This window comes from Megachile rotundata, chromosome 4 (genome assembly GCF_050947335.1).
Source record: "Megachile rotundata isolate GNS110a chromosome 4, iyMegRotu1, whole genome shotgun sequence".
NCBI lineage: Eukaryota > Metazoa > Arthropoda > Insecta > Hymenoptera > Megachilidae > Megachile > Megachile rotundata.
In genome coordinates this window covers 11,810,474-11,829,075 of record NC_134986.1, presented here as the reverse complement: position 1 = coordinate 11,829,075, position 18,602 = coordinate 11,810,474, and the positions used below count along the sequence as shown (strand labels likewise).

The 18,602-nt window shown below is 32.0% G+C and overlaps 3 protein-coding genes across 8 annotated transcripts in view; 1 reads left to right on the top strand and 2 right to left on the bottom strand.

The window, feature by feature from the left end:
* Positions 1-10,238: 10,238 nt before the first annotated feature.
* Positions 10,239-13,398, bottom strand: Nop60B (dyskerin pseudouridine synthase 1 Nop60B). The gene is made up of 8 exons (XM_003701667.3): positions 13,239-13,398; positions 12,764-12,885; positions 12,352-12,684; positions 11,867-12,277; positions 11,666-11,786; positions 11,338-11,576; positions 11,040-11,270; positions 10,239-10,963 (listed from the first exon to the last, which is right to left on the bottom strand). The coding sequence occupies exons 1-8, from the start codon at positions 13,249-13,251 to the stop codon at positions 10,886-10,888; spliced, it is 1,548 nt and encodes a 515-aa protein (XP_003701715.1). The 5' UTR covers positions 13,252-13,398; the 3' UTR covers positions 10,239-10,885.
* Positions 13,399-13,963: 565 nt separating this feature from the next.
* On the top strand, positions 13,964-15,924 carry EndoG (endonuclease G, mitochondrial). 2 transcript variants are annotated; one of them, XM_076531375.1, is made up of 6 exons: positions 13,964-14,123; positions 14,211-14,658; positions 14,847-15,040; positions 15,139-15,375; positions 15,452-15,632; positions 15,775-15,924. In XM_076531375.1, exons 2-6 carry the CDS (start codon positions 14,386-14,388, stop codon positions 15,868-15,870), a joined length of 981 nt encoding a protein of 326 aa, XP_076387490.1. In that variant the 5' UTR covers positions 13,964-14,123; positions 14,211-14,385; the 3' UTR covers positions 15,871-15,924. The 2 variants fall into 2 exon arrangements, with proteins under 2 accessions (XP_076387490.1, XP_076387491.1); XM_076531376.1 differs by lacking the exon at positions 13,964-14,123 and having other exon boundaries at positions 14,177-14,658.
* A 415-nt stretch (positions 15,925-16,339) lies between these two features.
* crb (cell polarity complex component crumbs) overlaps positions 16,340-18,602 on the bottom strand; it is a 58,751-nt gene continuing 56,488 nt past the window's right edge. For all 5 annotated transcript variants that reach the window (XM_012281418.2, XM_012281419.2, XM_012281417.2 and 2 more), the window contains one exon: positions 16,340-18,560. In XM_012281418.2, coding sequence (XP_012136808.1) covers positions 18,333-18,560 — 228 coding nt within the window. In that variant the 3' untranslated portion in view covers positions 16,340-18,332. The remainder of the gene's footprint in view (positions 18,561-18,602) is intronic.

Sequence of the window (18,602 nt, the reverse complement as noted above, 5' to 3'; positions counted from 1 at the left end):
TGAGCCTACTACAGATACAGAGTATACCAGAGGCGCCACTCTCTGTCGGCACCTTTGATCTCTCGAAAACGAGCGAAAAATTTAAATTGAGCAAAACCTCATGTTAATCTCTAATAATTTAGAATATATTTGTAATACAATTTTTGTACATTACTAATATTATCTTTTGAGGTGTTCTTATCAATTTTATGGGGTGAAAAAGTTGAAAAAGAAAAGAATATACCAAATGATTACTCTACAAAATATATTTGAAGAATATGTATTAGGGAAATGATTATTACAAATAACTTATAATAAAATGAAAAACTATAAAAAAAACGATTTTTTTTTCAATGATGCACGTGGCGCCCTCCAATGGCGATGTGGAAAACTAATGAAACTGCTGTTTCAAAAACGTGTAGTTCACCCTGTTCGCCGGAGAGATGGCGGTTTGCTTCATTTTCGTTGATGACGTCACTTTATAAAAAAACCGCGCGTAAATGTGAATTTTTAACACCATATAAAAATGAAACTTTTAAAAAAACATGAAACTATTATGTGTTCAAAACAGTTCGAAAAATCATTTAACAATCATTTTGCAACATATCTGCAAGAGTAAGTTAAAAAAAATAATTAATTTAAATAATTACAACAATAAATTTGTTAATAAACTACCAAAAAATATAAAATTATAAAAAATTTGATGTTAGAATAATTATACAGCAACCAATGAGAGTGGCTGCACGCTATTGGTGGATTACATGATGTCTGATTGGCTACTGTACATTACCAATTACTCTTGCACTTCAATTGGGTCTATTGGTCGATTACGTGATGTCTAATTGGCTACTGTAAACTACCAATCGCACTTACACTTGAAGAGGTCGCCGGTGCTCAGTTTTGTTTTGGAAGTCAAGGAGGTCGGATCGGCCCTGTCAACACTTACCGGTACGAGTCAAGGATTTACTTTACCGATATTGTGCTTGTCCCTGTATTACCTACTGTGCTTTAATAAGTGCTGAGTGTGTTTTAATAAATATTTTTTAATAAATATGCGGGTGTATTAATAAATTTTATGGTGTGATTCAACAAGTGTCAGTGACTTTACCGGTGTGTTTCCTGCATGCATATATGGATATATAAATGTACCTAGTGTACTAATACAAGTGTTTAGTGTGCTTTAATAAATATTTTTTATTAATTATGGGGGTGTATTAACAAATTTTATGGTGTTGTTTTACAAGTGTCAGTGACTTTACTAGTGTGTTTTCTTAACTGATTGTGCACGTGTATACGGATATATTAGTGTGTTTTATGGTGCGGTTATTTAAATGTTTTATTAATTTTTTACTGTTTTAATGTATTTTGTGGAGTGATTATTTAATTGTTTTTACAAATCGTTACTGGGTATAAGTGCACTTTATGCAACTGTTATTTAAGTGTTTTGACATACTGTTACTGGTGTTTTAGTGTATTTTATGCAATGATTATTTAAATATTTTGATAAACTGTTACTGGTGTTTGAGTGTACTTTATGCAACGGTTATTTAAGTGCATTGACATATTGTTACTAGTGTTTTAGTGTATTTTATGTAATTATTATTTAAATATTTTGACAAATTGTTACTGGTGTTTGAGTGTACTTTGTGCAATGATTATTTAAGTGCATTTGCATAATGTTACTAGTGCTTTAGTGTAGTTAATGCAATTATTATTTAAATATTTCGACAAACTGTTACTGGTGTTTTAGTGTACTTTATGGTTATGTTATTTAAGTGTTTTGACAAACTGTTACTGATGTTTAATGTGTAATTACCTACGTGTTCCGGTATATTTTTGCAAACGTTCTATTATGCTTTCTAAAGTAATTACCCAAGAGTTTTGACATACATTTTCAAATATTTTACAATATTTCACGTTGTGACATGAACGTTTGCAAATTTATACCGACTCCTGCATGCCTCTATGTGTTTGTACATTTAAAAATCAAAAGCTTATTACATGTTTACACGAGTAGAAGTTAGAAAACATTTATGTTATCAAAATGCAAATTGATAAATACAGTTGATTAATCGTTGTGGCTCTGTTATGATTACAGAAGGGCAGCTGCCAAACCGCCACGTCCGAATCTGATAAAAGCAGCCAAGCAGCCAATCAGTCAAGCAGCCAATCAATCTCTAAGATGCAATGCCTACCAGATGTGCAGTCTCAGATGCCCTACCAATAAAACGATCACAGTGGTGCAAGTCAGCGATCGGTGAGTCGCATGCTTTACGATTCCTCCGGTTCCCATCATGTCGTAGGACGAATGGTCCGAAGCGACACGGGAACTGGTTGTATTTTATATTTTTGAGCGAGCATAGTGACCACGACTGTACGATCGTGCAAAATTCGTACAAACTGTTTATTTCATTTATTAGCTCAGGTCAGGGTTTTCTTGTACATTTTTTTTTTCTTATCAATTTTTAAAACTACATAGAAGTCGGATGACCCTCCGATTTCATAGTAGTTGTCGAGTCATAGTAGTATTATAGAGTCATTTTTAAATTCTTTTTACATTTTTATAAATTCTATCAATTCTCAAATATATACATATGTACAAGAAAGTTTCGCGGAAAACAGATTTCGATATCAAAGTTATTTACGAATGTTTGAGTCATTTAGAAATTTACTTTGATATCACAAATCTGTTAAAAATGAAACAACCGATACTTAGATTTTTGCAAAGTGATCTTCCATTTTCCATTTTGAAAATTTTTTAAAGTTAAAGTCAATTTTTGCTGGAAGACACTTTATTAGCATGTTTCTAATCATGTTTTTTAGCTCAGGATTTTCAGCACACATGAAGAAAACTGGTAGGTCAAAATACATGTGGCCGTGTTCATTTTTATGCTCTAAATTCATGCGCGTGCTTAGTTGCTACTCGCATGAGTTAGGGCAGGTGGACACGGTTTAGTTTTAAGATATTTTGGCGATCGACAAATTGACAGTGAATTATCGACACAAGTTACACGTGTGTGTGTGGTTAGGTCGTGGACCTTGTGTCGATTAAACTATAGATTTACTTTTTAAATTTTGCAAAATTCTATTTGAAAATGCATACAAAATGCAAGTCGAGTCATTTGAGAATGCATACAAAATGCAAGTAGAGTCATTTGAAAATGCATACAAAATGCAAGTAGAGTCATTTGAAAATTGTATAAATTGAATAAGTTAGAAAATTGTATGAGTAGTTTAAATTATTACATGTGCATATTACATTGAATATTCGAAAGAGTACGAAAATGAAATATGTATGTTCACTGTCGATTGTCGATCGATTTCAGCAAAAAGGTATGAACTTAGAGTGTGAATGTTGTATTGAACTCGGGTGTCGGAGACGTCCCGGGACGTACTCCCTAGGATTAGGCTTTTTTGCACCCGGGTGGTATGTGTGAGAACCGTGGAGTGTGTTTTTGTGAGAATGGACTTTGCAATTTTTTAAATATAGCGATAGGCAGGCAGGTAGCTTACTTCTGGTGTGAATGAGTTAGTTTTAAGTAGGTAGGGCCAGAGCAAGCTTTCACGTTTCTCTTTCCTTCTCTCTCACACGTGAGATGCTTGTATCTGGGGGGTTTACGAAAAATCGAGAAGAGAAAAATTAAATATGAATATATTTAATATCTCTTGAACTCGATTGTTCGTTCAGGCCAGGCCTTTTAGTTTGTAAGTCGCAGTCGGGTTCTAGATCCGACTGCAAAAATGAAGTATAAAGTGAAGTGAAGTGAAGTGAGTGAAATAAAATATTCTGCTCGGACATTCTTTTACGGACAGCGCATTCTGAGAATCGCTGGTCGTATTTTTATTTTGAGTAATTTTTCTTTCTAACTTATTAAACATATTATATAAAATTTTGATTTTGTTATCGATCGAAATAAATGGATAGTATTACAATTTTATTTCTATAAAATTGTAGGCTATCTGTTTATGGAGATTGCTAGCGAAATTGAGAATTTATGTAATTGTGAAAAATAAGAATGTCCGAGTTACCGTAAAACTTCGCGAGTGATTTTTGTGAGGCTTTGCCGAAGAGAGAAGAGGCTATATGCCGAAGAGCCCCGGCAAAATTTGCCAAAGAAGAGGGGAACTATTAATGGCTGTCCATCTTAGGATGGACAGTCATTTTGTCACTATGCTCGCTATTATTTTCTTGTGTTTTACAGATATTTTTTTGAACGATACAAAATGTATCGTTTTGCTCGAATTTTTACGAGCAAAGCCACCCGCGATTTTTATGCCCTCCCAATTAAATTTCGAGATTAAAGATTTTTGCATAACTTCGCGATTAAATTTTGAGATTAAAGATTTTTGTATCCCTTCGCGATTCGAGATTTTTATGCCCGGCCAATTAAATTTCGAGATTAGAAATTTTTGCATCCCTTCGCGATTACAGTACGAAATTAGAGATTTTTGCATCCCTCCGCGATTACAGTACGAAATTAAAAATTTTTGTATCCCTTCGCGATTAAATTTCGAGCTTCGAGATTTTTATACCCCTTCGCGATTTTATCTCGAGCTTCGAGATTTGTATACCCCTTCGCGATATTAATTTCCCCGAATTTTATGTGTTAATTATTTTTCTGTGTTTCAGGAATTGATTTTGAATAAATTGTTTTATTGTTGATTAATTTTAAATTCGTATTTTTCATTGTGTTTTTTGTTTCTCGATAGGGTTGTTTCACTTCTTCTTCTACAATTTTATTTGTTAATAAAATTTTGTATGTTTCAGTTTTTATTTTTTGATAAGTTAACATGTTCTCTCTTCTCAAATTTCTGTCTTAATAAATTTTTGTCTGTTTTAGTGTTTCTTCTTTGGTAAATTCTGTTGTCTTCTCAAATCCGCAATTTTCATTGCGTTTTGTATTTTTTGAAATTCTTGTATGAAATAAAGAAAAATTTTTCTCCTCCTCCCACAATTTTCTGTGTTAATAAATTTTTGTTTGTTTCAGAATTTAATTTTTGGTAAGTTCTTATATTGTTCTCTCTTCTCAAATTTCTATGTTAATAAATTTTTGTCTGTTTCAGAATTTAATTCTTGGTAAGTTATGTTCAGTGCATTAGTTTTAAGTTAATTCCGAGCTGTGGGAGGAAGGGTGGGCTCGGGCGTAAGTTTTTCGTCACGATTTGTGACAAATCACAATTTGTCACAAATCGTGACGAAAAACTTACGCAAATTGTGCCTTTTATTCTGACTTGCACTCATATTTGAGAAAATTTTTTAACTTCTCTCATAGTAGACTGTAGTAATAGCCTACCATTTTTTAATCAATTGCTCTAATCTTAAAAGAAAGTTCTTCAAACTTTCTTCCCTATCCTCTTGCTTTTTCTTAACAAAGTTTTAAATTATTCGAGTGCAAGTTTAGAATAAAAGGCACATGTAGGGTTTTTAGAATAAGTATTATTTTTTAGCGTCCTGTATCCTGTACTCATATTCACTTTGTAGGGTTAATTTTAAAAACTCTAAATGATTTTATTTCTAGGTTCAAAGTTTCCAAACTTCTTCGCTATTTTATTTCTTTCCATTTTATTATTTTATTGGTTTTTAATGTGCGTTGTACCTTATGACTTCTCTTTCAAGTTTGAGAGCTTTTGGATCTCGTAACTTTAATCTGGTTTTGAGGTTCCTTACATCTCCAGGATTTTATTTTGGGTTTAAGGTTTTTAAACCTCCTCTTGATTTTATTCGCAGTTTTGAGGTTCTCGAATTTCTTCGTAATTTTATTAGGGATTTTGAGGTTTTCAAACTCATTTCGTTCCTTGTCTTTCAAATGTTCGTCTTAATTACTTTTGTATATTTCAGGTTCTCATTTTATGTAAGTAATTTTTAATTTTTTATATTTGTCTTAATCATTTTTGTATGTTTCAGGTTTTAATTTTATGTAAGTAATTTTTAATTAATCATATGTGTCTTAATCATTTTTGTATGTTACAGGTTTTAATTTCAAGTAAGTAATTTTTAATATTTTATATTTGTCTTAATCATTTTTGTATGTTACAGGTTTTAATTTCAAGTAAGTAATTTTTAATGTTTTATATTTGTCTTAATCATTTTTGTATGTTACAGGTTTTAATTTCAAGTAAGTAATTTTTAATGTTTTATATTTGTCTTAATTATTTTTGTCTATTTCAGGCTTCAATTTTATGTAAGTAATTTTTAATGAATCATATATGTCTTAATCATTTTTTTTGTATGTTACAGGTTTTAATTTTATGTAAGTAATTTTTAATGTTTTATATTTGTCTTAATCATTTTTGTATGTTTCAGGTTTTAATTTTATGTAAGTAATTTTTAATTAATCATATGTGTCTTAATCATTTTTGTATGTTACAGGTTTTAATTTCAAGTAAGTAATTTTTAATTAATCATATGTGTCTTAATCATTTTTGTATGTTACAGGTTTTAATTTCAAGTAAGTAATTTTTAATATTTTATATTTGTCTTAATCATTTTTGTATGTTTCAGGTTTTAATTTTATGTAAGTAATTTTTAATGAATCATATATGTCCTAATTATTTTTGTATGTTTCAGGTTTTAATTTCATGTAAGTAATTTTTAATGTTTTATATTTGTCTTAATTACTTTTCATATGTTTCAGGTTTTAATTTCAAGTAAGTTATTTTATGTTTCATGTGTCTAATTACATTTTTCTGTTTCAGATTTTTATTTTATGTAAGTAATTTGTTTATTCATATGTATATTATTTGTATTTCTATGTTTCAGGTTTTGATTTTAATAATTTATAATTGTCTTAATTTCGTTCAGACGTTTCAGGTTCTTATTTTAATACTTCATGTTTGTCCTAATTTCATTGAGTCGTTTCAGGATTTTATTTTAATCAAGTAATTGAATATTTCTCAAGTTTATTGTATATTTTAATTGCGTATTTTTATCGAAGCGATTTTATTTCTCTTTTATTCCAAAAATGTTAATATGTATTTGCATGTTAGCATGAATTGTGCATGCCTAAACATTATAATGTTGCTAGTCTTGCATTTGCTTCTGTGTTTCCTCTTTTTATTGTTACAACTAATTATTGTATAGGTAATGAAGAAGTCATCATTGAAGACTTCCTTCGAGGGATTTTATCAACTAATGCGCTAATTTTAAGTTAATTTTAAGTTAATTGTAAGTTGCGTCTATTGTAAAATATTGTAGTATGAGTGAGTGCGTGTATGAATTGCGTATACGCGAAGATTGAAGACATCGATGGACATTGTGGCATCTTCAATGGACATCGAGGGATGCGTGCGTTAGTCTTAAGTTAATTTTATGCGTGCGTTAATTTTAAGTGTATGCTTGTGGGAAGGGTGGGTGGGTCCCTGTAAGTGCCTCTTATTCTAACTTGCACTCTCTTTGACAATTCTCAAAGTTTGTACGCGTTAGATTGTAGTATTCTCAGTTATTTTTTGTCAATCGTTCCGAACCCAAGTGGATCATTGGGGGTTTATAGCGCTGTGAACACGCGGCAGAGGTGAGCTGCAAGTGCTGGTGTAGCACCAGGGACACATCTCTGCGGGGCCGATCGATTGATGAACCATCTCGATCTGCCGCCTCACGGCAGGGGTTTCCTCTCTGCGGTCAGACTTGCTTCAAACGCAAGCGGCGGGGAAATGGGAAACCCTCCGCAGATGTGTCACTCGTTCTTACCAGTACTTTCGGTTCATCTCTGTCTCGTGGTTCACGTAAGTCACTATGGACTACCCTTTGACCCATGGAAGGCGAGGTTCGCTTGGCGAAAAATACTGATCCCCTTTTGTCATAGAAAGTTCTTCTAACTTTCTTTTCTTTTTATCAGAAAGTTGTTTTAACTTTCTTTTCTTTTAGTAGAAAGTTCTTCTAACTTTCTTTTCTACCCCTTTGCTTTTTTACTTCGTCATAGATTATTCGAGTGCAATCTTAGAATAAGAGGTACACGTGCGGCGTTTAGAATAAGTTAAGCGTATGTGTGTGAGATCTCATGCAATTAGTATTAAGTTAATGTATGTGTGCGCGTGTGATACAAGTTCTTTGCAATTTTGTGGTAAAGAATTTGTATATGCGAGCCTATGAGCTAAGTAGAGTCAGAACTCATTTATCCTTCTGATAAATGAGGTATTGCAATTGGAGGGTGGTAGGGATTTGGAGTTAGGGTGGGTCACTCTAACGTAGCCACCTCCTCGTGGTGTGACCCGGTAATCGATGTCGTTTTCTAAATATTTCTCACGAAATTAACTTTAGAGAACGATATCGAGCTAAGAGCTACGATTATAACTTCTCAATTTCATATCTAAATTACATTATTTCCGAGCTGTGGGAGGAAGGGTGGGCTCGGGCGCAGGTTTTTCGTCACAACATGTGGCGAAAAACTTGCGCGAATTGTGCCTTTTGTTCTAAATTGCACTTATCTTTACAAATATTCTTTAACTTTTTACATATTAGATTATAGTAATAGCCATTTTTATTGTCAATTGCTCGAAACTTAAAAGAAAGTTCTTCCAACTTTCTTCTTTACCCCTTTTCTCTACAAAGTTTTAAATTTTACAAGTGCAATTTTAGAACAAATGGCACATATAGGGCTTAATCATTTTTGTATGTTTCAGGTTTTTATTTCGTGTACGTAATTTACTTATTCATATGTGTCTCAATTGTATTTGTATGTTTCAGGGTTCTATTTCAATGCTTCTTATTTGTTTTAATTTCATTGAGATGTCTCAGGTGTTTGTGTTAATAATTCTTGTTTGTCTTGATTTCATTCAGATGTTACAGATTTTTATTTTAACTAGATAATGTTGCATTTCCTTTTCTGTTTCATTTCTTTATTTTCACATCTACTTATTTTACAGGTAATGAATAGATCATCATTGAAGACATCGATCATCAAGGGATCATCGAGGGATCATCGAGGGATGCGTGCGCTAGTTTTAAGTTAATTTCATACGTGCGCTAGTTTTAAGTAATTTTATGCGTGCGTTAGTTTTTGAGTTAATTGTAATCGTGTGGGTAGGGAGGGTGGGTCCCTGTAAGTACCTCTCATTCCAACTTGCACTCATCTTCACAATTCTCAAACTTTGTACGCGTTAGCTTGTAGTATACCCGCTTATTTTTTGTCAATCGTTCTGCGCCCAAGTGGATCATTGGGGGTTCATAGCGCTGTGAACACGCGGTAGAGGTGAGCTGCAAGTGCCGGTGTAGCGCGAGTGATATTCTTTGCCCGGCGGGGCGGATCGGGGTTGGCACCTCTCATACTCTGATGTGCCTCCCCGACCCGCCGCCATTCTGCCAAGGGGCATCACGGTCTGGGTATCCTCTCTGTGGTAAGACGCGAGAGCGCTGGGGGAAATGGGAACCCTCCGCCAACTGGGGTGTATCACTCGTTCTTGCCAAAGGTATCTTCGGTTCATCTTTGCCGTCGTGGTTCACGTAAGCCACTATGGACTACCCTTTGACCCATGGAAAGCAAGGTTCACTTGGCGAAAAATAATGGTCCCCTTTTTTCACAGAAAGTTCTTCTAACTTTCTTAGCTTCTTTGCGAAAGTTCTTCTAACTTTCTTAGCTTCTTTGCGAAAGTTCTTCTAACTTTCTTTTCTTCCCCTTTGCTTTTTGAATTCGTCATAGATTATTTGAGTGCAATCTTAGAATGAGAGGTACCGTGCGGCGTTTAGAATAAGTTAAGCGTGCGTGTGTGGCATCCCATGCGATTAGTATTAAGTTAATGTACGTGTGTGTGTGTGTGTGAGATACAAGTTCTTTACTGGATTGTGGTAAAGAACTTGTATATGCGAGTGTATGAGCTAAGTAGAGTCAGAACTCATTTATCCTTCTGATAAATGAGGTTGCATTTGGAGGGTGGTAGGGATTTGGAGTTAGGGTGGGTCACTATCGTAGCAACCTCCACGTGGTGTGACCTGGTAATCGACATCGTTTTCTAAACATTTTTCTATAAATGAACTTTAGAAAACGATGTTGAGCTAAAAGCTACGAATTAAATTATAATTTCATTTGTCCCACATTTTCTTTTACGAAAACGTTTAGATCAAGTAAGCATATATTACAAGTTCCACACTTAGAAGATTTACAAATCTTATAATAAAATGCAAAACTTTACAAAATTAGATGCAGCAGATAAGACGGGAACCACAGAGTAAACCAGAGGCGACACTCTCGGCATCTTTGATCCTCACGAAACTTTCACACATTTGAAAACAACGCAACATAGTAGGCAAGTAAAATCATATAAAATATTTTTTGATACAATCTGTATTGAATATGTACATGTCTTACAAAAAAATGAAATAATATAAAATGACACTGCTTGTAATACAGGAAATAAAATACTGCGCTTTGCTGAAAATGATTAGATATACATATATAATTAAAAATATTTGTATAGTAAGTGAATCATAATGGAATATTTTGTTGTATCTGCAAATGGAATTCATTTACTATGTACATTTTGTTGATATCAACGTATCAATACACACACACATATATATGCTAATTTCCTGTAACATTTATGAGTCTCAATCAACAGTGACACTGTTTTATACCCATTTTAGTATTTGTAAAGATTGCTGATATAGTACTCTCAAAAATTTGAGAACATAATCGAAGTACCTATTAAGTATATCTTGTTTGAATTTTGATCTGCACAAGTTTACAGAACATATAATAAATTTTTGTTTAATTTAAAATATTATATAATATAAATTGTAGGTGAATATCCTTTTTACAAATAAAAAATTAGAAACTATAAAATGCATATATCTATTAAAAATCGTCTTTATATAGAAAGGATGTTTTCTCCTTTATGAACTCAGTGATTTTCCTTCGAATTCATAAGAAAACATTCCTTTCAGTATGCATATATTTAAAAGAAAAAAACTTTCTTAACTTGAAGTTGGTGCTTCTTGATCTTTATTTTTTTTCTTCTTTTTCTTTTCTTTCTCTTCTTTTACTGGCGATTCCTAAAATGATAATATTAATATATCATTTTATCCAAAAAGAAATAAAAAAAAGCAAATTTGTATGTAGATATCTTACCAAAGTTTCACTTTCCATAACTACTGAATCTTCCGTTTCTGGTTCTTTTTCTCCCTTTTCCTTCTTTTTCTTCTTCTTTTTGTCTTTCTTTTCTTTCTTCTTCTCTTTTGGCGATGCCGTTTCAGGATCTTCAATTTTTTCTTCTTTTATTGAAACATCTCCTGCCGGTTGTGGAACTGTTTCTTCCCACTTGCGTTTTTTAGCAGTTTCAGTTACACCATTTTCCTCAGTCTATTTAACAAAATAAAGTATTAAAATGTATGGATTTATGAAAGAAAAATAAAAGTTGTAAGTTTACCTTAACTGCAGTTGCAGAGTAATCTGTATAATTAGCTAGCCAATCAGAAGGTGTGTTTTCATTTGGTTTTCCATATTTATCTAATTTTCCTTCAATTATCATACGCTTTTTAATGGAAGCTTTTGGACCCAAACCCCATTTTCTTGGATATGCATCCCTTTCCATAATAACCCTTTTAATTTTTGCAGCTACACCATGATCACAGGCAGTCATTGTGGGAGATGTCATTAATGCAACACCTGTGACGGTATAAAGAGCAGTGAATAAGTAATCAAGTAAGTTTAAATATAATACAAATATTTTTATATTTCTTACAAAATTTACTTACCAAGAGCTATAGCTTCACCTTTAGTAGTAACTATTACAATTTCTTGGTTTAATTCAATACCATCATCATACATTAAAATACCTGGTAACATAATTTTAGCTCCATAACAAATAGCATTTACCTGTTAATAAAATATCCAGCATTAAACAAATATCCTTTCATTCCAAACATTAATTTTACATATAAATAATGACTACATACTGCACTATCTTTCACAATAATTCTTTTGTGATTTACAAGGAGGGCTTCCAATGGTTTGATTACTCTTCTTAAATAAGATTCGTCTCCATGATTTTCATATAACCATTGGGCATCAAGTATATCATGCATAGTAACCATTCCATCTTTTTCAGACTGAACACCAGATCGATTTCTACGCAATTCTTGCATTTGGCAACCCGTGCCTAAGAAAAGGCCAAGATGAACACAAATAGTTCGAATATAAGAACCAGCTTCACAACTAACTCTGAAGACTCCCATATTGCGTTCATTGTCATAATCAAGAAACCAACTGTCATAGACTGTTCTGACACGAAGCTGACGCTTGACTGCAGATATGAGTGGGGGTCGTTGAAAGAGTGCTCCACGCAGTTTTTCCAAAGCTTGACTTACCTACATTATTTAATTATAAACAATTTATTATATAAATTATAAAATAATTCCAGTTCAAACCATGTTATAATTACCTTTTGAAGGCTTTCAGGAGCAGAATGTAATTTAAATACTGCAACATATTCTTTTCCAGCAGATTGTTGTGACTTAGCTAATCGGGTTGCTCTATCAATACATACTATTAAACAACCAGATACTTTAGGATCTAAAGTACCTGAATGACCAGTTTTCTCTACTTTTAAAATTCTCTTTATCCATGCTACAACCTCGTGTGAAGAAGGGTTGCAAGGTTTATCTAAATTAATACATCCAGATTTTATATACTCAGATAAACTACGATGCAAGGGGGTTGAACCACTCGTTAAAGGAGTAAAATGTTTTGTACGGGTAAGCATTCTATCAAAATTCTGAAATAATTCAATTTTAGTTACAAGTGTGTTAAAACTATCCTCTTGATTCTAAAGTAATTATCTATATATTATTCACCTTAAATAAAAGTGGCCAATCTTTATATTCAAGCTTTACAATTTCCTCAGAAGGTTCTAGCTGACACTTCATTGTCGCTTGAATTTCTCCAAGCGACTTCTTATTTTTCTTCTTACTTTGATCTAAACATAAAGAATAAAAGTTAACCTATACATTCCCATCCATTCATGTTATCAACATTATGGTAGCAGTATATAACATTCGTATACATATTTAAGAGCATAATTTTTTACAAAATGGGCGCATATAATACGTATACAATACATATTTAAAGTAATATCTTTAATCGTTATCTTGATTGAAACTAATAAACACGTGTTTACCGAAACAAAGGTAGCTAATAATTATAACAGAACATAAACGTTTTCATCGACTTTAGTATAAAAACAAGAATCTTTTTACTGATATTAATAAATGCAAAATATTATACATCATATTGAATAGTAAAATATATAAAAAAATGATTAACAATTACCGCTTTCTGCCATTTTTATATAAGTAGGAATAACACGTGCACTTCAGAACCTAAGCGACATCAAACACGCGGGAGTAACTGCGTCCAACGTAATTCCATGGACAAAATGTACACTAGATGTGTTACATAAAATGACATTTTATATTCCCCTATAACCAAAAGCAACGCACATCTGTCTTTATGATGTTTCTAATGCAGATCATGTATGTGAATAATATAAATTTCTACACAAAATGCTAAAAATCTAAATTTGCAGTTGGTCATGTTTAATTTATGCTCATTATCTTTGTTCATGTATGCATTTTGTCGGCAATATGACGTGAAATTGTCAAACAAATGGTACTAAGAAATCTACTGAAGTTAGTCATAATGCATTTCAATTTGCGTGTGATTTTACAACTAGAGAATACTCAAATTTGGTTTCCCTAGGAAAAATGGCGATCAAGGAAAATAAGAACTTGGAATAATACTCATGCATAGATACGCACTATGCTTCACAAGAGGAATTTTTGAAACTGATAAATAATATAGCTTTTTCATTCTTAATTATAAAAGCAAGCTGATTTATTGTACAATTTTATGTTTTAGAAAGATGAAAAAGTTCAAAAATGTTCAACTTTTTATTTTCCTAATTCTACCATTCTCTACGAGGGGGCATTAGCTGTATCATTTTCAGATAGCATGCGTGAAAATATAAAATGCTCTCAACTTTTTAAATTAATCACTGTACAACAAATTGTAATCTTTTATATTTTTTGTACGTGTTAAACCACTACGGTACATTCTTTATGATCGTAAATTTCGATGTAACATCGTTGAGTTACGTTCCGATGGCTTTTGCGGAAATGGAAACGTTTCTAGAATTATTTTCCTGAAAACTAAAATGTACAATAAAACAGCTTGCTTTTAAAAGTACATATACATTTGCAAAAGTTGTATTATTTATTTCAATCATTGAAAATATTATTGTAGGTGGTAAGGAGCTGTTTCCTTTGGCTACTGTGTTCTCAGAGAAGCCAGCCTTGTAGATACAATACTATACATATAGCGTAGTTGCGCACCATGGACCGATGTGTTTGTTCATAATATTGTGTGTACTGTAAGAGGTTAGAAATTAAACAAATTTTGACGAATTAATAACGTAAAAATGACGAAGTTAACAAGAATGATTTTTAATATGAGTGCCATATCCACCATAGGAGTGGGTAGTTGGTACCTGGGTAAATATTCAGAACGCAAACGGCATTTAAATGCAAATAAAGATGATAATGAATTATATACTTTTTCTGCAACAAATATTAAAAAGATGCCCGGTTTGCCTTTATTTGGAACAGTTTCTGCGGCAACAGCATTTGTTCCCACGGAAACTGAAACAAATATGGGCTCAAATTTATCAGCAACAAGTAAAAGGGTGTCTGAAGTAAGTTTATAATATTTAAATTATTCTTAACCTCAATATTATATAAATATTATTAATTATAAAATCTTTTATATTCACATTTTGTATTGTGAAATTTTTATGGAATAATCAATTGATTTGATTTTATAACACATGGAAATGTGGTATTAGTAAGATGTATATTTTCCGTATTATTTGATGTGCAATAGATTATGAAATATGGTTTTCCTGGATTAGATCATGTCAGATCATATGAAGATTTTGTTCTTTCGTATGATAGAAGGAATAGGGTAGCACATTGGGTATTTGAACATTTAACTAGAGACAGATTACAATCTAACACCGAGGTATCACGTAGTAAATGTGAATTTAAACCTGATCCAAGCATACATCCATTTTTTAGGTAATTACTTACAATTAGATTGGTGCATTTCTAATATATTATAGTATATGAAGTAATTGTAAACTAACTAATATTGTAATGAATTCTTTGGGAATTAGATCTGATAACAGTGATTACAAACGTAGTGGATATGATCGTGGGCATTTGGCAGCTGCAGGAAATCATAAATGTCATCAGCGTCACTTAGAACAGACATTCTTTTTAACAAATATGGCACCTCAAGTAGGTGCAGGTTTTAATAGAGATTCTTGGAACAGACTAGAAAAATATGTTAGGCATTTAACTAAAGTTTACAAGGATGTATATGTTTGTACTGGTCCTTTGTATTTACCAAAGTAAGTAAGACTTTTTGATATGCTGTATACCTCTTTCACCACAGTATTATGTAATGGAAATATATTGTTAATATAGAGTAGAATCTGATGGAAAAAAATATGTGAGGTATGAAGTTATAGGTGCTAATCATGTAGCAGTTCCAACTCATTTTTATAAAATTATTGTTGGAGAAACATATGATTCAAAATTGGAAATGGAAGCATTTGTAATGCCAAATACACCTATAGATGATAATACTCCTTTAACAAATTTTCAGGTATATTTTATTCATTAACCCATTTGTAATGGTACCTGTTTCACAAATGTAGACAGAACCTCAGAATACCATTGTGAATAGGTTAATTGTAAAAATAATTATTATATACATTGTAAGAAATAATGTTAAAATCCTATGATAGGTACCTCCAGAGAGTGTAGAACGTGCTGCTGGACTTTTATTTTTTGATAAAATTTCACGGGATAAATTACACAAAATAAATGGGAAAAAATGTTAGGTAAATGTAATGCAAAGTTAAAATATTGCAATAAATTTAGATTTTAATTATAAATGTATAAATTAGATTTATCTAGTCAATTTTAAAAAGAGAATAATTTTTAAGCGGTATATACACGTATACTGGTGTACAAAATCTGTTTTATTGAAAAAATTGATTCTTTGTTAAAAATTAATTGTATTTTTTTAAATAAACTGTGTAAAATATAAGAACATATAAAAATTTCGTTTAAATTTGATTATGTAAGATTTTCTTCCAGGAACATATAGGGAGGAGCTTTACATAAATAAGACTAAGCAAGTTTTATAGATAAAGCTTATTCTTGGGCGCAAAATTCCATATTTTGTATTTGATACACAGAGTGACAATCATTTTGAACATTTCAACAATGAAATATTTTTATCACTGCAAGTATTTCAGTTAATTCAGCCTCCATTTTTTGTCATGTTATAAACAAGTAATGCTGAAGTGAAATATTTAAATTTTTATTATTTTTGTACATTCAGTAATTATTTACATACAATATTGCATGTTGTCACATCTTGTCATAAAATAAGTATTCACATGAAAAGCGCATGCACTCTTATTTACGTATTTTTCTTAATATCCAAAATTTCAGTCTTGAATAAAACATTTATGATATTTAATTTATATTAGGTGTTTAACAAGAATTATTTTTTTAATAACTTATGATAATGCAATACAGTCATTTTTATTTTTTCAAGTATAAATTATTCACATTATAAAGTTCGAACTTATTTCTTTGATTTTTCGTTATATCATTTGCTAACTTGGGTAAAATATTTGCATGTCATGTACGCTGATTCTTTCAAAATTAATCGTTTGGTACCGTGTATTCGTACCAAGATGTGTTTCTTAATTAAAAAACTTTGTCATATGATATTAAAATTCAACATCGCGAGTACAGATTCAGATTCATTGAAATTCTGTAAGAGAGAACATCGGTACATCAAAATAAATATATTTAAGACAGACCATACATCAGTTTCATTTTTGTAAAGAACAGTTATTTTTCCTACTAGAGAAGAACAATATTTTTTTATCCGTAAATATAATGTTTATTGTTTACGATTAGTGGACGAGAAAAACTCTCGTTATTACTTTGGTCGTGGTAGTAAGTGATTACGTACCAAATAATATTCGTTATTAAATACTATATCCATATAAAATGCTAATGGTAAAATCATTAATAATTTCAACTTATACTCTAATTTATGTACAAAATTAACAAGCACGTTGGTACTGACAAGGACACCATCCCAAGTGTACCCGAGTGTATCACACACAACTTATGTACATAACTATATAATTATAAAAACAAAGAAATGGAATTATTCTATGATAATCCAGAGATCAAAAGAACATCTCTTTTTTGAACACTTCTTAAATTTTTAACTATTGATTAAACACATACACATATGGAGGTGAAAACATATAAATCTGAGAGGAACACTTGGGGTGATTTCTTTGTGAGAAATGTACAAACGCACAAACGACAATTATAGGTCAATTTATACTAGATAGATTTCCAAAGTAGGTCCATGAAAGTTTGAGAAACTCTATGCTAATCACCGTACCCGAGAAAGGTGAATATTTCGTCACCATAGATTACATATGCATACAAATATGTATGTGAGAAAAACAGACACGAAGTATAAACTGACCTTAATGCGTAAGTCGCGATAAACTACCCTCTACGACATTTTTACAAAGTCCCGATATCTTTGTAACAGGCCGTAACGTTACTACGATTTCATAATGATATCTGTGATCATAGTTACCTGATAGCTAACAAGTAAAATAAGAGTAACGAATACCATTATGCTTTAGAGATCTCGACATACACATCTATGTTTAGCGCGTTTTTTAAAATGCACACTTGAAACTCTTTATATTCATTGCTTATAAATAACATCTTCACATAGGGTTGATTAGGCACTAAAATGGACGGGTCTCGTTGCATAGGAGCTTTTCTTGAGTATTGCTTGCAAGTTAAGGACACTTAACGAAGTTTTAAGTACACTTTGTGTAGTTGCGTGATTCGTGAAAATCAACAGCATGATTAACATGCAAATTTGGTAACACATCCTTCAGTGCTATATTCTTTCAATAAAGCTCCCAGATAATCAATTTTTTCCACGTTCCTGGCTTTCGTTTCACGACGAAATTCTCATCACCACTTGTCTCATCTTCAGCGACGTTTTCAGATGTTTTATACATCATTATTTTTTAATTGTGTTCGCTTAATTCAACGTAAGGTGGACTAGAAAACGCGCGATGAAACTTGACATTTTTCTTCTCGTTCTTCGTTATGAGCAGTTCTATCGAGAGAACGGTCTAGTCCCTTTTAATCGATAGATACCGCAATAACGCATATTCTTGGCAGACTAGGATTTATCGACGCGGAACATTTATTATTCATGTTCCTTCGTCGTAAGAATTTAGATCAATCTCTCTTCCGGCGGTGGTTTCATTACATTGTCCATTTCTACTCGTGGATTACTGAATTCTTGAGCACTTGGACTGTATGTACCCCTAGTTGCTCGCTTCTTCCTGGCCATCATGAATAATGCGACTAAAGAGCCCGCCGCGATCAAGAAAAGACATCCAACAATAGGTCCAACTATTACTGCTATGTCCAGTGCTTGGCTACCCAAAAAGTGTTCCGTCTGAAAAAGAAACAAAATTTATAATAAAAACTTAACAATATA